The sequence below is a fragment of the Silurus aristotelis genome, assembly GCF_946808225.1.
Source record: "Silurus aristotelis genome assembly, chromosome: 6".
NCBI lineage: Eukaryota > Metazoa > Chordata > Actinopteri > Siluriformes > Siluridae > Silurus > Silurus aristotelis.
The window spans coordinates 24,942,877-24,966,372 of record NC_139579.1 but is presented as its reverse complement, the minus strand read 5'-3'; the positions used below and the strand labels follow the sequence as shown (position 1 = coordinate 24,966,372).

The 23,496-nt window shown below is 37.0% G+C and overlaps 1 protein-coding gene across 1 annotated transcript; it reads left to right on the top strand.

The window, feature by feature from the left end:
* Positions 1-474: 474 nt before the first annotated feature.
* Positions 475-22,111, top strand: nol10 (nucleolar protein 10). The gene is made up of 21 exons (XM_083543930.1): positions 475-700; positions 902-947; positions 1,038-1,136; positions 1,345-1,422; positions 3,781-3,818; positions 6,369-6,505; positions 7,380-7,445; positions 7,711-7,771; positions 7,854-7,939; positions 8,924-9,002; positions 9,330-9,479; positions 9,580-9,646; positions 9,923-9,975; positions 11,062-11,188; positions 13,798-13,877; positions 14,007-14,105; positions 15,391-15,480; positions 15,598-15,771; positions 16,240-16,547; positions 17,312-17,414; positions 21,592-22,111. Exons 1-21 carry the CDS (start codon positions 635-637, stop codon positions 21,736-21,738), a joined length of 2,154 nt encoding a protein of 717 aa, XP_083400056.1. The 5' UTR covers positions 475-634; the 3' UTR covers positions 21,739-22,111.
* The last annotated feature ends 1,385 nt before the right edge of the window (positions 22,112-23,496 follow it).

Genomic DNA, 23,496 nt, shown 5'->3' with positions numbered 1-23,496 from the left:
GTGATCCGTGAGGCTGCCGTTTACAGTTAAATCAAATGTTGTTTTGCACAAAATGCAATAATTATTGGCAAACCTTTTTTTTTCACCTTTACATCAGATATTTTTGTATCAATATGCACACAATTTTATTGTTTTTTGTTGTTGTTTGTTTTGTTTTTAGGGGGATGGGGGTTGGGTTAATTGTGAGCAGTGGTTAGTTATTAAATAAATCAAAAAGGTTATATATTACCACAATATTTCCAAACAACTTTTTAGTATGTCTTTATAATTGCATCTGTCAAATATCTTCCATTTTGATGATTTCCTCAAAGCTGTTTGAGAATGACTGGCATTCATTAATTCATTCACTTTTTACCTTTGTAAATACCTCAATATTCATAAAGTCAAATTGATAAAACTTCATATATTCAAAATATCTTCATTTTGTTTCAAAACCTGATTTGTTTTATCCCGTCTGTGGTATCTGTAAACGGTGTAGGAACCAATGCGTTGAGTAGGAAGTTTCCGCACGGACGGTATTTTTGAAGAACGTGGGTCTTGTTGTGCTTTCAACGTGGGTTTTGACCTGGCAAGATTTCCTGTGCAAAAGAATTGCTCGTATTATGTGTAAAAAGATTTCTTGGCCTCTTTAAACATGCAGGTGTCCAGTGTAAATAATATAAAGATATATAATCTGAGCCATGGCAAGTCACTGCCAGAGGTAAGAAAACTTTATTCGGAGAATTATACTATGTACCTGCTTTATGAATAAATGAAATTTACCATTATTGATGAATAGCTATATGTTAATTATTCTAGCTTAGGATGGCTGTTTTTAGTGTTATTTCGAGAAATTGTGTGTGATGATGTGACCAGTCGATGGTGATTGTATTGAATGGGTGATGTTACACGGTTTCTGCAGTGGTTATCAGACAGAAAGAAGAGAGCTTTACAGAAGAGAGATGTCGGTGAGTGCCTCTGGATATTGTCAGGTTGCATCTTTTCATGTTTTGTATTCGTTTGATTTAGTTTCACATTCTCTCCTCTCTCCTCTACAGATATTCAGAGAAGGATTGAACTCATTCAGGATTTTGAGATGCCCACTGTGTGCACATCTCTCAAAGTGTCACGGGACGGGCAGTATATTTTAGCTGCAGGTTTGTTCATCACGAAGTTGTTGTAGCTGAAGAAATCAAAAAAACTATTTGTATTTTTAAAAAGTATTCTACTAGAGTGTAATATTCTATCATACTATATAGTACACTCTTGTGTGCTTTTGATACGGCTATTGCAGGCCTTCGTTTGTTGATTTCTTGTCATTGGAGATGGTCTGGCAAACCACACTATCACATCTTTGTGTTACAGGCACATACAAACCAAGGATCCGGTGCTATGACACGTATCAGCTGTCTCTGAAATTTGAAAGGTGTCTGGATTCTGATGGTAAGTTTCTAGATCAAATGCTGAACATGATCTACTGTAACACTGATTAAAGCCTAAATAGTAAGTATGTAGATTTTCTCCCAACTTGGTCAATGACAGTTTTATCCATTTTAGCTAAGTCTCCACAAACTGTATGGTTTGTGAGCACCTGACCCTCACACCAACATGTTAAACAGGAGTGTGTTCACTAACGCCAGCTTCCTCTGCACCACTTAGTTTAAAAAACAAAACAAAATATGACATTCAATCAGACTAGTATAAAGCTATAAATTATTGGATGAAAGCAGTAAACATGTCATGCATGAGCACTACAATACATTCTGATTTGCTGGGAGTAGCTGTTTTCTCTCATAAAAGCTGCATGTATGATTATCAGTGAGTCAAATATGCCTGAACGGCCAACTTTTTATTGGGTCCCTGCTAAATCCCAGGCTTAATGCACACTATTGTCGCTTGCCTGAAAGAAAGTGTTAACTGTGCTCACTGTAGCCTAGAGTCTTGTTCTTGGTTGACAGGAGAGTAACGCGTTATGTTTTTTTTTTCCTCTTGTAGCTCTTTCACCTTAAGTTCTGATGTTGTGTGGTCTGATGTCTCTACCTTTTCTGTTAACCCATGGTTGTTCTGTGGTTGTTTGAGTTACCCTAGCCTTCCTGTGCACTCAAACCAATTTCACCTTGCTCCTCTGACCTGTTTTTTTAATTTATTTTTATTATTGAGGCATTTTTATCTGCAGAACTGCTGCTTACTGGATGTTTTTGTTTCTCCCAACATAGTGTAAAATCTAGAATTTGTTGTGTGTAAAGATCCCCAGAGATCAGCACTCAAACCGACCCATATAACATTAAAAACCATGCCACAGTTGAACTCACTGGGATCACATTGTTCCCCATTTTGATGTTTAGTGTAAATATTGAATGAATCTTTTGACCTGGCGCTGTATGATTGTATGAATTCCCAATGACTGAATGTAGGTATAATTGTTTGAATGTGCAGGTTTAGAGTTGTTCCTTTTAAATGGCCAGTGTAAGGTTGTTAAAAATCTGCCAGTGCTCCTTAAACATTTTTCAACAATAATTTTTGCCCAATATTAGTGAAATTCATTCCACTGTGTCTTTACACAGGAACACCCCTCATTGTGAATTCTGTGTGCAGTGTGGTTTAAACCCCAGTAAAGTATTTCATGACGGGACCGTGTCGAATGTGTAATGGCAAAAGTAGTTCAAGCTGCATGGCTTTTTCATTAAAAATGCACAAACAGTCGAGCACATAGGAAGACACGGCTTTACGTCTACATTACACGAATTAGGGAAGTGACCCTGCTGAATTTATACACGAGACTTTTGGTGTGTGTTTCTGTATAGAGTGTGTGTTTGAGTCAGCTCCATTTACTGAAGATGATGTCTGTCTCAGTGTTGGTGATGGTGATATGTCACGCGACAGTAGCTATGAGGTCTCCTCAATAAGTAAACTCTAATGCAGTGGCTGAGCAGTGCACTTCTGAATATTTAAAAAGCTTCCCGTTACACGCTGATTCACTTAATTTCTTAAGCAAACAGCATATTACACACAAGTGACAAAAGAGAATCAGTTTTTTTGTTTTCAGTTTTCTTTATTGCCGATCATGTTTTAATCTTTCTAGTGTTTTTATGTGGAAGATGTTATGAGTTTTTTTCTCTTACATTACCCTGTCATAACATTTCAGCACAGAGGGCTTAATTTCAGTCTTTCTGTCAAGTTTGCTGTAAATGTCTTTGTAGATCAACAGGCTTCAGTATTGCTGATTCTCTTTATACAAATATGCATGTAGGCCCCGCAATCAAATAACTAATAATGTCCTTAATTACATACTGATCATTACACATTTTTCTCCAATTTTTTGGATTGCATTTTGCTGAGCCTCAGATTCAGGATTTCAGAGTTTCTTGTTACATGTACAGGAAACAGTCCTTTACACCATACAATAAAATTCTTACTTTGTGAATCCTCCCAGTAGCCTAAAGTATAAAATATAAACAGAAAACGGAAACAAGTAGTACATAAGTGCATCCTGCTTCATATAATGTAATAGTAAAATTGCTTTAAGAATCGTACCTTTCCTTTGTTGTTTACTTAAGCCTATTTAGCGGCAAATGTTCGGCAGGTGTCTACTAACCAAATGTTATAAACCTGGCAACATGTGATAGCATAATTGCGTTTGTAGAATGTTTTACAATTTTTGTTTATAATGTTAATATTTATGATTAATCTTTTAAATATTTGTTTTTAAGCAGCTAGGTAGTTCAGTTTGTACTATTGATGAAAGCATGTACATTTTTGCTAATTATAATCTTCGTCTTTGTAATTTCTTGTTTTTTTTAGTGGTGACATTTGACATCCTGTCTGATGATTACTCCAAGGTAATATCTCTATAATTTAGGCTTACATCTAACTTAAAAGATGATATAAAAATGTGTGTGTGTATGTACAGTACAGACCAAAGGTTTGGACACACCTTCTCATTCAAAGAGTTTTCTTTATTTTCATGACTATGAAAATTGTAGATTCACACTGAAGGCATCAAAACTATGAATTAACACATGTGGAATTATATATGGAATTATATACATAACAAAAAAGTGTGAAACAACTGAAAAATGTCATATTCCTGGTTCTTCAAAGTAGCCACCTTTTGCTTTGATTACTGCTTTGCACACTCTTGGCATTCTCTTGATGAGCTTCAAGAGGTAGTCACCTGAAATGGTCTTCCAACAGTCTTGAAGGAGTTCCCCGAGAGATGCTTGGCACTTGTTGGCCCTTTTGCCTTCACTCTGCGGTCCAGCTCACCCCTAAACCATCTCGATTGGGTTCAGGTCCGGTGACTGTGGAGGCCAGGTCATCTGGTGCAGCTCCCCATCACTCTCCTTCTTGGTCAAATAGCCCTTGATGCCTTCAGTGTGACTCTACAATTTTCATAGTCATGAAAATAAAGAAAATTTATGAATGAGAAGGTGTGTCCAAACTTTTGGTCTGTACTGTATGTATGTGTGTGTATGTATGTATATGTGTGTGTGTGTGTGTGTGTGTGTATATATATATATATATATATATATATATATATATATATATATATATATATATATATATACAGTGGGTACGGAAAGTATTCAGACCCCCTTAAATTTTTCACTCTTTTTTATTTTGCAGCCATTTGCTAAAATCATTTAAGTTCATTTCTTTTCCTCATGAATGTACACATAGCACCCCATACTGACAGAAAAACACAGAATTGTTGACACTGTTGCAGATTTATTAAAAAAGAAAAACTGAAATATCACATGGTCCTAAGTATTCAGACCCTTTGCTCAGTATTTAGTAGAAGCCCCCTTTTGATCTAATACAGCCAGGAGTCTTTTTGGGAAAGATGCAACAAGTCTTTCACACCTGGATTTGGGGAACCTCTGCCATTCCTCCTTGCAGATCCTCTCCAGTTCTGTCAGGTTGGATGGTAAACGTTGGTGGACAGCTATTTTTAGGTCTCTCCAGAGATGCTCAATTGGGTTTAAGTCAGGGCTCTGGCTGGGCCATTTAAGAACAGTCACAGAGTTGTTGTGAAGCCACTCCTTCGTTATTTTAGCTGTGTGCTTAGGGTCATTGTCTTGTTGGAAGGTAAACCTTCAGCCCAGTCTGAGGTCCAAAGCACTCTGGAGAAGGTTTTGGTCCAGGATATCCCTGTCCTTGGCCGCATTCATCTTTCCCTTGATTGCAACCAGTCGTCCTGTCCCTGAAGCTGAAAAACACCCACACAGCATGATGCTGCCACCACCATGCTTCACTGTTGAGACTGTATTGGACAAGTGATGAGCAGTGCCTGGTTTTCTCCACACATACCGCTTAGAATTAAGGCCAAAAAGTTCTATCTTGGTCTCATCAGACCAGAGAATCTTATTTCTCACCATCTTGGAGAACTCCATGCGGGTTTTCATGTGTCCTGCACTGAGGAAAGGCTTCCGTCGGGCCACTCTGCTATAAAGCCCCACTGGTGAAGGGCTGCGGTGATGGTTGACTTTCTAAAACTTTCTTCCATCTCCCGACTGCATCTCTGGAGCTCAGCCACAGTGATCTTTGGGTTCTTCTTTACCTCTCTCACCAAGGCTCTTCTCCCCCGATAGCTCAGTTTGGCCGGACGGCCAGCTCTAGGAAGGGTTCTGGTCGTCCCAAACGTCTTCCATTTAAGGATTACGGAGGCCACTGTGCTCTTAGGAACCTTTAGTGCTGCAGAATTTTTTTTGGAACCTTGGCCAGATCTGTGCCTTGCCACAATTCTGTCTCTGAGCTCTTCAGGCAGTTCCTTTGACCTTAATGATTCTCATTTGCTCTGACATGCATTGTGATCTGAAAGGTCTTATATAAACAGGTGTGTGGCTTTCCTAATCAAGTCCAATCAGTATAATCAAAAATTTCTGGACTCAAATGAAGGTGTAGAACCATCTCAAGGATGATCAGAAGAAATGGAGAGCACCTGAGTTAAATATATGAGTGTCACAGCAAAGGGTCTGAATACTTAGGACCATGTGATATTTCAGTTTTTCTTTTTTAATAAATCTGCAAAAAGGTCAACAATTCTGTGTTTTTCTGTCAGTATGGGGTGCTATGTGTACATTCATGAGGAAAAGAAATGAACTTAAATGATTTTAGCAAATGGCTGCAATATAACAAAAAGTGAAAAATTTAAGGGGGTCTGAATACTTTCCGTACCCACTGTATATATATATATATATATATATATATATATATATATATATATATATATATATATATATATATATATATATATATATATATATATATATATATATATATATATATATATATATATATATATATATATATATATATATATATATATACACATACATACATACATACATACAATGTGTGTGTTTTTGTTTTTGTCTGTTTTTCTTCAGCTGGTGTTTCTACATATCGATCGATATGTGGAGTTTCATTCTCAACACGGTCACTACTACAAGACACGCATCCCCAAGTTTGGTCGAGATTTCTCCTACCACTACCCATCCTGTGATTTGTACTTTGTAGGTGCCAGGTAATGACAGGCCTAGAATATTATTCATACCTTAATGACACAAATAAAAGTACTATACCCCTTGATTTCCCAGTCACACTGCATTGAATGTTTCTGTATGAACAGTTGTGTCCACTAGAGGGCAGGTCAGGGCCTAAACATCGGTAGGCAGCAGGGTTCCCTGTCACCTGTAAATGTAATTCAGGGATTTCATGCAATTGTGTGCAAAACTGCTCAGCTCTCTAAACGTTTACCTATTGCATTCTATCCATTTGTATAGATATTATGTTATTAGCTCTTGAGTTCATATGTACATGTGTAGTGTACGATCCATATAAACTAATAATAATGTGATTATAAAAGTTTTCTAGAACATTTATGGAATATCAGAAGACATGAGATTTATATTTTATGTACACAGTGTTTGTTTTATGTATTGTTCGTTAAATACGCTGCAGGGCCAATATTTGGAAAACTTGATCGTCACACTCGTGTGCTTTTTTGAACATCCCATTCCAAATTTAGCCTAGCCTGGCTTTGACGTCAGACAGCATCACGTCAGACTGACGTCAGTCAGCATTCAGGCTAACTTCAAAAGTGTTCAGTGGGGTTGAGGTCAGGACTTTGTTCAGGACACTCTAGTTCTTCTACATCAACCGTAAAACACATGGTCATGGAGTTCCCTTCGCACACTGGGACTTTGTCATGCTGGAACAGAATTGGGCCTCCAAGTTCTGGTGAAGAAATGGTTTGGGAAAGGGCATATGGGTGTGATGAGCAGGTGTCAAACTTTTCACAAACCTTTGGCCATATAGTGAAATTTGTTCATTATTTTTTGCTGCAGTGTGAAATATTCAGACTTTTCAGTTAGGCCGTGTTTCGTTTCTGTTCCTAGTTCAGAGATCTACCGTCTGAACCTCGAACAGGGCAGATTCCTCAACTCACTGCAGACAGATGCCACGTAAGTACTAAACCACTAGAGGTCCCAGAACATCATAACAGACTGGTGTGTGTATTTATTATATTTATTGACTTTTAACCAGTTATTTATCTTCGCGTCAGTTGCTTTTGAATTCGCCATCATGATCCTGGGGGTTTCTATATTTAATTCTCAACAGGACTGATACTAATAACTCGTTTGTACATGTATATTTTACCTTCACCATCTTCAGATTTTTATTATTCTTAACTATGTTTTGTACCCTCATTGACTTATCTCTAAACAGGGAGATCAATGTATGCAACATCAACCCCGTTCATCATTTATTCGCTGCTGGGACTCTCGAGGTTAGTGGTGTTCTGTCCTTTAAAGCGAAATTGCATTTATTTGCACCACATGTGAGCTTGTACGCTGTGTTGCTGTGTATAGGGGAAAGTGGAATGCTGGGACCCACGTGTGCGCAGTCGAGTGGCCATCCTGGACTGTGCTCTCAGCAGCGTGACAGAGGGAACAGAGTAAGGGCTAATCTTTACACCGTACCCTCCTGATCGAAAGCTTTGTGTGTCATCTGCACTTGGCTGTGTGAATAAAAATCTCCTGTTTAATTCTCACCCAATTGGTTCTTTCCCAGCCATTATTTTGGTTGCTAATAAAATAAAATACCTTTTGGTTGGTGATGTTGACGTGGTGCAACAGGTGTGGTATACGAAACTCGTAAGCAATGTGGTATTTTCATTCCTGACTTCATTTTCAACAGGTTAATTGCCTCATCTGATTTATTTTCATTGGGTTTTGAAGATTCAAATTAGTGACTGCACCACCCTTCAGTATGAACAGGTTATTGTACTTGAAAAACCGCCTTTTTAAGGTCATGCCACAGCACACACAATATAAAAAAAAAAGTCTTTTTATTGTATTTTTTTTATTTAGTTCTTTTTTTTTTTATGTAGATAAATAAAAAACCTATTGGGTGTGAAAGTCAATAAAATGTAAATAAAACAAAATTTTACTGGTATCAAATGAAAGAATGTATTTATTAAAAAAAAAAAATAAAAATAAAAAGTTGTTAAACTATGTGGATTTACTCCCACTTGAATAATCTGTACATGTTTATGTTAATACATAATGTATGATCCTGGGTACATGCGTTTAAGTTTCAGGATGTAACACTATGTATGCATTTGATAGATATTCAGTCTATCTAAGAATTCAGAAGGTACCTTTCAGATAATGATGAAGGAGCTGATTTGTCTAATAAATTAAGATATATTTGACATTGGAACTTAATGTGAATGAAGCCAACCACAATGCACAAGACAGCTGATGACACTTTAGTTTGTTAAAAACAATCGCTTGATTTTTTTTTTCAAAACCACAGAGTATCTTGTTAAATCTAATCTAACCACAGCTGTTGATAATATAGCATTTTAAGTAAAATGAGCGACCAAAACCCTGCATGTCAAATATGTGAATATGCGTGTTGTGTTTTTGCGTTCCAGAGTGGAGAGTTTGCCATCTATTAGTGCACTCAAGTTTGATGGCTCCCTGGGTATGGCTGTGGGCACGTCTACAGGACAGGTCTGTTACTATTAGCACTTAATAGTCTTTATCTTCAGAAATGCTTGTTTATAGGTAGATGTTCATGGCAAGGTGTCTGTTGTCAGAGCTCAATTGGTGTTATTGTGCATGGGCAATTTACTATGAGAATCTGTTTAGGTCTACTTTGAACTAAATTAGAATACGTTTCAGTTGATGATCAGTAGAAAATCTGGTTACCGCATGTGAACTGCAATATTAAGCATAGAGAAAAAAGGAATGCTTTAAAACTGTTAATAGATAAACCTCATTTTACTTGAGGGTTTTCTTCCATATGTGCACAATATAAAGGTAATATCTTCTCTGCAGGTTTTGTTGTATGACCTTCGTTCCTCTCGTCCCCTGCTTGTGAAAGACCATTATTACGGCCTGCCCATCCACTCCCTCCATTTCCATAAGCAGATGGATCTGGTGATTTCTGCAGACTCAAAGATCATCAAGATGTGGCACAGAGACAATGTAAGCACAACTCCTTATACAATGTCCGTATCAATACCCATATTGCCGCGAGACCTGCTTGCTGTTAGATTATGTCCAAAACACAAGTTCTCTATTTTAGGGTAAGGTGTTTTCCTCCATCGAGCCACCGGCCAACATCAACGATGTGTGTGTTTACCCTGAATCAGGTGAGTACCTTCATCTTATCGTCTGCCTGCACCGAGCTTGTTTGAATTGCCTAGTCACACGTAAACGTTACCTTCTTTCATCACACAACGACCTTGATGTGAAATTTTTACACTATTCTGTGTGTAAACATTTTTCATGGAAAGCGAAGCGTCATCATTCAGAGATGGCCAGATCTGTTAATATACATGCTTATCAAAGAGTTCAGGAGAACTATAAGGACTGAATTACTGTTTTTTCTCTCTCATTAAACTACTTATTTGCGGTCCATTTTACAGGTATGCTCTTCACTGCTAATGAAGACCCAAAAATGAATACTTTCTACATTCCTGTAAGTGACTACAACATTCTACTGTTGCATTGTTTAAGAAAGAATTCCCATGTTGGCTTTGAGCTCTTTCTAAAATGAGTCACCATGTTGATATATACATATTTATACTATCACACCTTTCTGTTTCTGTTTAAAGGTACTTTGTGTAGTAAAAGCAAGGATGACTTCATTACCTTTCAGTGGAGCAGTGCATTATGAGAGCGTGATAGAGCGTGCATGAATAACAGCTGAAAGAACAATAAAGGAAAAGCTTACAACATATTGTGCAACAATTTAATAACAACATGCACCAGCAGGATCAGTTCTGATTAGGGAAAGATTAGGAATATTAACAAATTTGGAGAAATGTGTATGGTTTTTTTAAATGTATTTTTAAAGTGATCAGAATAGATGGACCATAAATATATTTTTTCGATACCTGACCTGTGTGTTTGTGCACCTAAAAAAAAAAAAGGGGAGTAGATATTGCGTCTGAGGGCAAAAAAAATATGTTGTGTCTAAGCTGCAGGCCAAATATGGTTTGCATATTTTGGATCGCTAGCAAAAACTAATCGACTAGTTTGCACTTATCTACATAGATGTGCAGATCATTTAAAACCTCATACTCCCTAATACGAGACAAATTCGCAAACTGTACATGTAAATCTCTATAATAAATTTAAAAAAAGCAAAGATGCTTTCCAAATTCTGCTTTGCCCTTTTTTTTTCAAACTTTCCTGTACATACTTTTTATATCAGGTTGTGCTTTTGTGTGTGTTGAAAAACAAATTTTTCATGCAAAAGTGCTGATTGGTCGGTTTATTGAAACTCGGTTAAAGGAACAAAACATACACCATTATTTAAAGTTCAATTCAACTTAATCTTGCTTCATATGGCACAATAGTTATGACTGATATACTATTAATAGTCTTAAATGATTTGAATAAGGTCTGCGGATGACTAAAACGCACCATGAAAAGTTCATCCAGTTATTGGAGCTCTATTGATGTCCTGGAGATAAAATTCTGGACCAGCTGCAGTTGGTTGTAGGTCTCTTAAATGTTGTGTATTCATATTTGTGACATATTAATGTCCGTTGTCTTTTAGGCCCTGGGTCCTGCACCTCGTTGGTGCTCCTTCCTAGATAACCTGACAGAGGAACTGGAGGAGAACCCAGAGAGTACAGTCTACGATGACTACAAGTTTGTTACACGAAAAGACCTGGACAATCTTGGTAAGTTCAGTATGTGGTCTTTATCTTCTGTATCCTCTAATTGCTGAAATTATATTTATTGCATGCAAGTAATTAAATATTTTATATTAAGTAATATTATAAAATCTTTATGACTGATAAAAGCAAAAGCTTCAAAAGTTCAGGTCTTACATCTGAAATGCATTTCTGGGCACTCACGCTAACAGAAAGCCGTCGTTCTAGTTCTGTGATGTGAAAGCATGCAGGATGAACACTTGCGGCACTGCTGCCAGCTCTGGGAAGATGACATTTTCATTCTATTCATGACAAAGAACTAGTTCTGTTCAAAACATTACGCTGAACTCGAGGACTGGAATTAAGTAACACAATAAAGGGAGCAACAAACACCTACTCTGTGCATATTTTACATGCTGTCTTTTAGATCAGTTTAGAAAGTGCAAATGCCTTTTAGAATTTTCTTAGTCTTAACTGTTTGATTAGTCAAATGTAATGAAAGCTTGAGGTTCTTAGTAGAGTAGACAGAAATTAAGTCTTCCATTACAAAGGAGTTCCCTGCAGATTTTTTTTTTCCAGAGACAAGAATTATATTTTCTTTTGGCATTTTGCATCTGATCTTGAATAATCCAAGCTTAAATTAAGTACATATTGCTTGAAATCATTTAAGAATCTTAGTTAGTTATCTCAATATTGAATACTAGATATTAAAATAATATTAATACTATTATTAAATACTATTGTCAATATCTGCCATACACTTTTTTGGCAATTGTGTGTGTGTGTGTGTGTGTGTGTGTGTGTGTGTGTGTGTGTGTGTGTGTGTGTGTGTGTGTGTGTGTGTGTACTTTTACATTACTTATACTGTATAATTGTTTTATTTATTATATTTTTCACAGTTGTAAAAAAAAAAAAAAAAAAAAAAAACATTCCACTACATGTTCCACTCTGTATGAATGTGGATGTGATGAATTTAAATTAAATAAATTTAGCTATATTCAAGTTATTCAAACTTTTACAAATTCCTGCATGTTTAGTCATGCAAGTGTTCAGCACTGCAACTATTACACCGAATACCCTGTTTTACATAGATTCAAATATTCATTCCTACTTCCCTTACTAAGCAAAACATGGCCTTGCCTCACCTTATCACTTTGGGAGCATGGCTTATCTCTCTGAGACCAGACTGACATCAAGGGAGGGCAGATCTTTTTGTGCTATATGCCCAAACTATGTAATGCCATACCACAGGCCCCTTATGACTTCACCTCCTTCTCTCATCATCTCCCATATGTAGTCAACATAAACTTTTTCCAAACATTTCTTCCTTTTGCTACTGTAACCTTGAGTGTTAGAAATGTATAATAAATACACGATCATCAAGCTTATCTAGGCTTACTTATACAGAACATGTAAAAAACCATATGAACAGACACCAGGATTCTTATTTCAGGTGTTTTCTTGTAAATTTCCTGAGGGTCCAGTCAGAGAAAATTTCCTTCTTAAAAATGTTGTGTGGTTAACATGCTTAAATAGCTTCAACAGTTGCCTTGATTGCTTAAACATTAATGTCATGTCATCAGTTTGCTAATCTGTTAGAGACAGTCAATATAAAAAATTATGAAAGCCTTTACTTTCTGACCTAATGTCTTAACTGGTTACCAGTTCTGCTGTCTGATAAGCTTGTTAGTCAGATTTTCTACATACTTTGACCTGCTCTGCTACAGTATATTATTTCTTAGTTCTCTTCGCTGGAATGCTCATACTAGCATGGCATATCTATTGTAGCCTGTCAGTTTATAACCCCTAATGGAATTATTTAGCATTATTGAGTTGGATCAGATATATGAAACCTTTTCAAATGACACTCAACAAAAACATTGCAAGATATTTGATTATATTCAACTATATTTGATATTAAGTTATAGTGTAAATATGCCATAGTGAGATATATTTCTGTTGGTAGAGGACATCAGCCAGTGCTGCATGCACAGTCCCATGCATAGGCATCAAGTCTCAGCACCTTTGTGCTTCTTGGATGATTCTTAGAAGTTCATAGCTTTGGTTTTTAAATTTAGTCTTTAATTATTTGAATATTTTTATATATTTACTTTTGTTTCTGTTGCTGTAGCATAGTGTTGTCATTGGTAAAACAATCAGCACTGGCCAACGAGCTTTTGTTTACTGATAATTATAGGAACAAATCAGTGACTGTCATCATGACCTTTTACCCTGTTTCCTATCTCTTCCCAAAGCAAGTGTCATTGGGAAACAGTCATAAGGCATCATTGATTCCTAAATCTGTTAAATGTTACAACCATGCAGCACTTTACAGTGGTCCATCATGCTGCTTATGACAGGTTAGCACGGCGCTGAAAGGTTTCTAGACTCTCAAAATATTATATACAATATAAAATCCCGATTCCAGAGATTAGAATGCAATTATTCCAGCCCTATAACCGGCTCCACCCACAACCAAATCACAATCCCTCAACTCTTCCCATATTTTACAAAATTTATGCAATTTTAACTTTTACGTTTGTGAAAAAAATCTTTATCAAGAGCAAGAAAGTTTTTTGGGTTTTTATTTTATTTACTTTGGTGTTAAAGCTGTTTGGCTGGTTTTGTTTTCTCAGGTCTAACACACCTGATCGGCTCACCACTGCTGAGGGCGTACATGCACGGCTTCTTCATGGACATCAGACTCTACCACAAGGTTTGTGCATGTGTGAGAGTAGAAACATAATCAAACAAACTTGGAAACTTGAGATTTTAAATAGCTCGATGTTCCAAAAGTTTTTAAATCAAAATGAAACCATGTCACTAATTTGCTGTGTTCCCCCAGGTTAAAACTATGGCGAATCCGTTTGCCTATGAGGAATATCGCAAGGACAAAATACGGCAGAAAATCGAAGAGTCCAGAGTCCAGAGAGTACAGCTGAAGGTGACAAATCTCCCACTCTCTCTCAAAAATGTTTTTCTGAAATTATATCACATACAATTTACATTAACTGCCTTCAATAAGTATTCAGTTGTTTTAAATATTAACATAGATGGTTTTAACTTGTATATCTTATAGATGGTAAGATTAACCGATCCGCATCTTTGCATCAGCGTTAAAGTTAACGATGTGATGCATCAATTAAAAAAAGTGTGCATCAGATACAAGTTGGCATTTGTATCATGATTCGTTGTTTTTAACATATTTGCATCAGTAAAAACTCATTTATTTCTATATAATACATTTTTGTATTATATTATTATGCACTATGCTTTTTATTTTATTTAAAAAGTAACCACTAATTTGTGACCAATATCTTTATATATATATGGATTGATTTATTGTCGCTAAACAGTTTCTCAAACGCGTTCTCGCTTCACCACTGCTGCTACGTGAATATGACATATCACAACACTACGGAGACCGAGGCATGTCCTGCGAGTCAGATAGAATATAGATTAACATGGCAGAGGTAGAGCTGAAACTTCCTGGAGCCAGAACAGGCAAAGAACATCTTTCATCAATCGCATTGTGTTGAATCTAATCAAAATGAGGCCACATTTCATCATAATAGGGGTTAATTGCATTGGTAGCAGCTTTGTATGTATCTTTATTGTATCGTATCATTGGCTATGTGTCTAAATGAATCGCATCGGACTCAGTTATAGAGATGCACATCCCTATATGTATTTTATAGATAAATATTCCTAAATGAGCCAATGGATAAACCTATTCAGTATGTACTTTATTGTAACAGTAGTGTGAATAGCAGGGAAAACACTTATATTATATACAGAGTAAACTCAGGAAAAACTATTTTCCTGAGTGTGGTTTTTCCCCACTTTTTTTTTTTTTTTTTTTTTTTTTTTTTTAAACCTGAGACGTGGTTGAAAGTGTAAATTTTAACCAAGGCATGTGATGTACTTTGTCTAAATGCCTTCTAAACAGCACATTAATGCACCAATATCTTCACCAATCACCAGTTCTTTCTTAACAGTAAGCATTTGAGTGTATTATTGGGCTGTATAGTACAGACCTATTTGCTGTTATCTTAAAATGTCAGTGGCCTAGTAGTTAATAATGTCCCTTGTAGCTAAAATGCATTCAGGTTGCTAGTTTTTGTATCTCTCTCTTTTGTGTAGATTTACATATTTTAAATAAATGATGTGTGGCTTTTGTGTTTCTAACCTTCCTTTCCTGTCCTCTGCTTCTGTGCGACATCTAACAGAATCTGCCAAAGGTGAACAAAGAATTAGCAATGAAGCTAATGGAGGCTGGGGAGGACATAGTTTCACGAAAAGCCAAAAAGAAGGCCAAGGTAAGATCTTTGAGTTCTAGCAGAATAAGTAATCAATGCTTCCATCTACAACATGGCTGTTTTTTGAACCCTGCTGATGCATTGCTTTGACCCTCTTCACATTTCTCACTCTCTCAGGGCACCACCAGCATCCTGACTGATGATCGTTTCAAGATGATGTTTGAGAATCCAGATTACCAAGTGGATGAGCGGAGCGAAGAATACCGCTTGCTCAATCCCATCGTGTCCAAAGTGGGCCAGAGAAGGAAGGAGAGGCTACAGCAGTTAACTGAGCAAGAGGCCAATGAGAAGGTGCGGTATAGTACAGATTATCAGATAATGTTTACCTTTATGAGGACCTCCTTTATACACTATACAGCCAAAAGTATGTGGATGTGTTCATGTGTGCTTGCCAATCATCAATCTAGATTTTCGTGTGTGGCTTTGGGGATTTGTGCTAATTTAGCTACTGAGGCATTAGTAAGGTCAAGCACCATGTTTGGTTGAGTAGGTCTTGTGTGCAGTCATTGATAATCCTTGAGTTGTTCAGTGAGGATGACATCAGGGCCTTGTGCTCATCATCTTCCAGTGAAATTAGTGGACAGGTGTGTCCACAAACCTTAGTAAAAAAAATTATTTTCAGATTAATAATCTGTGTCATCTCTGGAATTTGTCGTAACAGTTTTTTCTTATGTCATTAGTTCTTTCATTTGTTAATTTACATCATACATTGGACAGAAAAGTAATCTTGGGTTTCAAAATCTGCTCTTTATGTGGCAGTCGGATGATGAGGAAGAAGAGCTGGAGGGACGACCCAGCTCCGAGGAAGAGGAGAGCTCAGATGACGATAAGAGCTGGGTGGAGGAGGTGAGGGAGCAGCGGCGTCTCATACGAGCAGAGCAGAGAGAACTCCAGTTTAAAGAGCGAAGAGACCAGGACCGCAACACCAGCCTGCAAAGTTCAGATCCAGTCAGAAAGTCTCAACAGAGCCAGGCTCAGGGCCAGAGCCAGCCACGCTTCTACCAGATCAAAGCCGGAGAGGAGTTCCACAGCTTCGGGGACGTGGCACGCAAACAGAAGATGCAAAAGTACATAACTAAAATTATCCTGCACTACCATTATGTTAAGGTCAATGACAATGTTCAATGTGAAATTTGTTCCATAAATAATCATGAATGCCCAGATTTGGATGTAACTAAGTGGTGTCGGTTGTCGTTTATGGTAATTTAGTCCCACAATTTGTAAATGGTCAGCAGAGCTTTCCAAGCAGAGCTGATCTGAGTTATGTATGCCACCTCAATCATGCATTTTACTCCTATGTCTTTGTGTAGAGGGTTTTTAATTGTGTTTCTCTTCAAAATATTCAATTATTCAGGTTATTAGATGAGAACTGAGAAAATCATGTCAATGATTATATGATTGGTAATTATACCTAGTTTCCTTATACAAAAAGTTCAAAGTTTCTCAACTGTAAACTGGGATAAACCTACGAAGGCTACACCAGTTACACTACATTCACAGTATTCCTGCCCAGTATAATTTACTGTGAGAGGTTACAAATTAAATGCATCCAAATTATTGCACTAATTAGTGTTAAATTCGTTGAGTTGGTTGTTTGTTTAAACACATTCTAGACTTTCTTCTCAGGCTTCTATGAGGAAGAGCACCAGAGATCTGTGCTACTTCTTGCCAGGCTTTTGTTTTTATACACATTTAATGCAAGCGCATGACCGACTAAAATAGCACTGAAAATAATTTCTTGTCTCTCGCGAGTTTAGTGAATCTATAAATATTGGGCATAAATATATTGTGTTGCACTAAAAATTAGTTTAAAAGCCTATGTTTGTGCCAGGACCTCTCTTGAGGAGCGTCTGAAATTGGAGGAAAGCTCAGGATCCCTGAACCTCGCCGACACTGCAGTTGGAAGCAAGCAGCTGACCTTCACTCTTAAAAAGGTGAGCACTACCACTCATCAGTTTAGTGCAGTAGCTGAGCATAAGCATTGGTTTACCACTAAACATCTGGGTATATTAAAATACACTTTTGATTAGGAATATAGGTGATGACAGTTTAAACATGAGTGCTAGTTTTATGACGTAAATATCGGACTTTAAATTGTGTTACTAAATTATCTGGATCTTCAAGCAAATAATTTTTCATTAAAATGTGGTAAATGATGTTCTCAGCATTCAGTACATGTCCAGCTTGATTAAAAAAAATATTTCTCTCTATTTAAAATTAACTTTAATGCATTGTACAAAGTAGTCATTTAATTATTTTTAAGCTTGTGCAACATGTGGACATTTCAACTGAGATCCCTCTGGGACCCACCAAGTCATACAAGTGGGCAGTTTTTACAGATATGTGGGCAGATATGATTCTTGTGGCACAAAGAATGGGTGATTGGGACATTGATTAACGTGAAAGTGTTATTGGGTTCTCATACAGAACTGTGTGACCTCATTTTTTGTTTTCACCTATTCATTGTTCAGTAATTGATTTATATTTTTGGAAACTGAACTAACCAGTGCAAAGACAAGTTACTGCCAAAGAGGGTGGGATTGGAAAAGAGAAAAAAAGCATCATGCCTTTAGCAATAGCTGTGCAACTAGGAGGCTTTTATTTATCTGTAAGCATTTCCTTTCTAAGGAGTCACTCTGCTAGATCAACAGGTTTTTACAACATGCAAGCAGTAGTAGTATTGCTCCTTGTCGAAGGTTAATTTGAACATGTCTAGCGTAATAACATAGTCAACTTTCTGGGCAAATTTAACATTTCAAAAATCCATGACTTATGGCTTAGATGGTTTGTTTTGATTAAGATGTTCAAATTTTTTTTAACAGCATGGCTGCAAAGTTTGTATTTATGTGAATGTTCTTTCATGTTACTGTTGTTATTATTGTATTGCAAATGCTCCACAAACAGAATAAAAAAAAAATGTGCACACACACACACACACCAAGCATAAAATTATGACAGGTGAAGTGACTTACACTTATATCTCTTCATCATGCCACCTATTAGGCAGCATGTAAACATTTTGCCCTCCAAGTTGATGTGTTAGAAGCAGGAAAAAATTGTGATGGTTAGACGACTGGGTCAGAGCATCTCCAAAACTGCAGCTTTTGTTGGATGTTCCCAGTCTGCAGTGGTCAGTATCTATCAAAAGTGGTCCAAGGAAGGAACAGCGGTGAACCGGTGACAGGGTCATGTTAAGCCAAGGTTCACTGATACACTTGGGGAGTGAAAGAAGGCCTGTGTGGTCTGATCCAACAGACGAGCTACTGTAGCTCAAAATGCTGGCACCAAGACATTAGCAGTAAATAGTTAAAAGTTTTGTAAGTTATGATGTGGGGTCTTTATAGATTGGGCTTGATTTTCCAACACATTTCTACAGATGCTTGATTAGAATTAAGATCTGATGAATTTGTGGGCCAACAGTCTTTGCTCAGTCTGTTGCTGGTTCATTGCTTGTTCTTCCATGGACATTTTTGGTAGGTACAACCATTGCATTGTTTCTTAGATGTTCTGACCCAGTAATCTCTCCATCACAGTTTGGCCCTTGTTAAAGTCGCTCAGAAACATCAGCTTTTTTCAGTGTTTCAAACACATTACCTTAAAGAACTGACTTTAAAATAATTCATAGCACGTAAAGCAACCAATAAGAGGAGTTTAGATCGATACATCACAGCATGAAATCTTCCAAAAATATAAGACTGACTATAGTGATGTTGCAACACGGCTTTAAAATCTGAAGTCGATGTAAAAACAAAAAAATATATTAGCGTGATTGCACCTTTACTTAGATAGTTGCTTCGATAGTTCGATAATTAATTCATTGCTGTAGGCAGAATCGAATTTAGAGATGCATGCAACAGGTAGATCAATTATGCTTCTATAAGTCGTTTCAGAATTTCTTATAGAAGCACAAGGGTTTTTATTTAACTACTTCTCTTACAACTACTTTTCTCATACATGCTTTTAGATGCTCTTTTACTGGCTTATGAGCTCATAATATTCAGTCAGACAATACAACAGTCAGCGATTAAATTCATACTTTATTTCCATTATTTACCACAAAACTAAAACCAGTTCTTCAAAAAATTTGTATTTGACCCTGCCTGAAATTTACAAAACTGCTTCCAACAGTAGTCAAATAGCAAGACCTGTTTTCATTGTAGTTGTTCTATGCACAAATAAAGAGAATGGTTGGCCTTTTTTGAGTCATACACATTGGAGGCCATTTATGTGCATTATGTGCACAGGGAGAAAAAGTTTTTTTTGTAAATGCAGACGCCCTTTTGCACTGTACTCCTGTAATGCAGTGTTTAGCTGGTCTAAGATGCCTGGGAGACTTTCTGATAAGAAAGCTTTGCTGAGATAGTCGATACCCAGCATGTTTTGGGGGATGCAATGAACCAGTCATACTGTGCATTCACCTATAATTAAATCTGAAGTAAGCCATATTGGAGAATGCCTGATGGCAGCACCTATGCTGAGTATAAAGAAGTTTGGAGAGTTATTTCTTATCCTCCTTTCATTCTGAGGTCAAATATTATTGTAGAAACTTCAATCACCTTGTTTCTCTGATCTGGCTTTCTTAGCATAGGTTTAGAGTCAGATTAGTCTGTACACATGCCAGCTTTAGTCATTTGTATACTGAAGACAAGGCTTTATAACTTTGTCTGTTCTTTTTTTTTTGCCCACACCCTCCACCTCCATTTCTGCAGAGCCAACAAATATGAAAGTGCGTCGTTTTTACTGTAAAAAAAAAAAAAAAACCTATTGTCACGCTTTAAAAAAACGTGCTTGGCTCGGAGTAAATGTAATCTGGATTATCTGTTTACGATTACAGTGCAGCAGTGAGTTGCATTTTCTTGTTTAGAGGTCATAGCGTGGTGGCGGTCACCTCAAGCGAAATGAAATGAATGCGCCAAACGAATAATGTCGTGAATAAATGTGGGGTGAAAAGCAGTGGGAGCTCTGAAGCTGCATGACTGAAATTCTCTCCTGTCCAAACGCATTTCAAAGTTCACAGTGTAAGATCAGAGCGAACCTGTTAGTTTAATCATGTTTCCCGAATCGATTTAGAAGCTTGGCTGCATTCCTTAATGAATTAAATTGTAAATGTTGAAACAATTTGATGTGTTTTGTAGAAAATAATATGTAAAAAGTGTTTTTCTCATTAGTCAGTCAGCAAAATAAATTGGTAGCGTAAATCTGCTTTTTTTGCATTCATTGCAGCAATATATTTAGAGAACGAGGCTACAGATTAGATTCGGGAATTTAAAGGATGATTGGAATGTTTTTACTGACAATGGAGACACGTTTTAAAAAGTCTAAACGCACATTTTAAAGAAGGTTTATCAATGGTTTAAACATTTGACACTTTTTCAGTTAACTGTTTTAACTGTGTAGTGTTAGACAGAAGAATGTGAAGGAAAGGAGTAAAAGTATAAAAACGGGTACCCTAGCGAGGCATCCTGTTGTTTTCACTGGTGCCGTCACAGATTAAAGATGATTTCAGGACTGTGTCTGACTATGGATTTCAAAGTTTCAGACAATCCTGTAATCATCCTACTGGCATAAATTTAAGGTGAAAGTGGAATTTAGCTGTGATTAACATTAGAAAACTGTAAGTCATGGTGATCATGGTGGCTCAGTCACTCATTGTGTTCAGACTGAATAAACACAGGGCATAAGAAACATCTAACAACAGTGGCTTAGTGGGTACGACAGGGCAGATTTAGCAGCAAAGCTGTTCTTAAACAGAATTTCATTTCATTTGTGTCTGTTGATGACCAGAAAGTATTGCTTATCCTTTCAAAATAATCAGTTTTTAACTTTGTGTAGCAGAATACTGTGGTGTGAAGTGTTGAGGCCACACAGGGAGAGCATAGTGCCTTTTAAAATTCTTTCCTCCACAGAGACATTTTTCCACAGAGCCAAAATTGTTCATAAAAGCAGATGCATGTCAAACAGAAATAAAAATCTAACTAATCATTTAAATAGAATATATATATATATATATATATATATATATATACACACACACACACACACACACACACACACACACACACACATGTACATGACTGTTCATCCTGTTCTCTTGGATGTTCTCTAACACAGACTGAGAAACAGCGGAGTCAGCAGCGGGCTGAACGGGAGCACCATGAGGAGAGACGGAAGATCAGGAGAGCCGCTGGTCACCTTTACACACGAGGCAGAGGAAGAGGCAGAGGGCGAGGCAGAGGGCGAGGCAGGGGCCGATTCTAAACACTGCCTCCAAACCCCTGCAGTAGTCACTTGTGTGTATTTAGGCTTTAAATGCGGCCTCGAAAGAACTTTGTCCTACTGGTACAAGGACAGGCAAGTGTACAGCAAACCTTCTTTTAATGTGGGCTTCACAGAATGACTGAATGCAAAAAAAAAAAAGAAAAAAACATGTGGCCAGGACAGGCACTGGGAGAAGCTGGGGATAATTCTTTTTAATGGTTGGGTGTGGGTGGGTGTGTGTCTGTGTCTGTACATACATCTGTACATGTGTGTAAACCCTTCTCTTTGCTACACTTCCCTATTTTTCCCCACAGTGTATAATCAAAATGGATCTGAATCAACTGAACATTGTTAAAGAAGCCTTTTATCTACAGCAGAGTGTGTGTATTTGCTGTTTTATTCCAAGCCCAGAGGCTTTATTGTTATTTTAACCATATACATCTGGTACTGTACACAGTAAAATGAACACAACGTTTCTATAGGTCCACAGTGCTACATAAAATGCACTCTTAGTTTTTATTTACTTCATATTCTGAACTCAGTGTGCTATAAAACTAACAATTTGTTCTGAAATTCGTTTTATATATGTCTTTCATAGTAAGCTGACTTTGCTCTCCTAAATATAGAGCCAGGGTGAAAATGAGAAAAGGCAGTGAGAGAAAAGTGACAGGTGAACGAGTTCAGGCCGCTGCTGTCGTCCCTCCTCCTGTCATGGCATTGGATTAAGACTTCCTCACAAATCTTTTGTAATTATTTTCTTTGGAATATTCTTTTGAGAACTAGTCTAACAGCATTTTGAGGCATCACCAGGATTAACATTATGACAAGTTGCTATTATGCTGTCAGTTAATAATATAGTCACCAGCCGTTCAAGATAGTTTACTGCAAACTGCTTTTTAACAATAACCCTATGATTGAAAGTGTCAAGCTTTGAAATTGCTATCATATGTTCAAGGCAATAGTCACAAAGCCAGTGTGAAAGTAATGGGGACAACAAATATTGATAAAGATCCAAAACACAAAGTTTTTGCATCTGTTCAGTTAATTAAAGATCTACGAGCTCATAAGCACGACTGTGTTGACAAAGATATATTAACATAAAAGATGCATCTTTGGAAATTGATCTGAACAAAATGAATTTCTACTGCCTTCACGATCAGGGAGGGGTTGAATTGGTATCCAGAGAGAAAACACATTCATGATTCAAATTTAACTTCAATGACTCACAATTTTCTTTCTTTATAGCTGTTGAGCAAAAAAAATAACAAGCCTACTTGTAGTAAGTAGGGTTCCCCAGGTCGTCATGTCAAAATTCAGAATAAATAAAACACTCTATTAAAGCTTTGTTGATACACTGCTATTAATAATAATTATTAATAGCAGTGAAGGTAAATAACACTGGAAATTATATATTGGGCACAAGTTGTAATAATATAGTAAGCAGCCATTTAATATAACCAACTGTAATAGGACACATTCACAAAGATGACTGGCACAGTCTGGTAATAAAGTAAAGAAGAAAGCGACAGGATAATAAACTATGCATGTTGCAAGTTTGTTTGTTGAATGTGTGTGTGTGTGTGTGTGTGTGTGTGTGTGTGTGTGTGTGTGTGTGTGTGTGTGTGTGTGTGTGTGTGTGTGTGTGTGTGGAGGGGAGGATCTTTTCCATACTTGAAGATTACATATTGATAAATATTCATAGTCAAATTTTACTTTAAGAATTGATTTCTTTCACGCTTTCTAAAAAACGTTTAAACC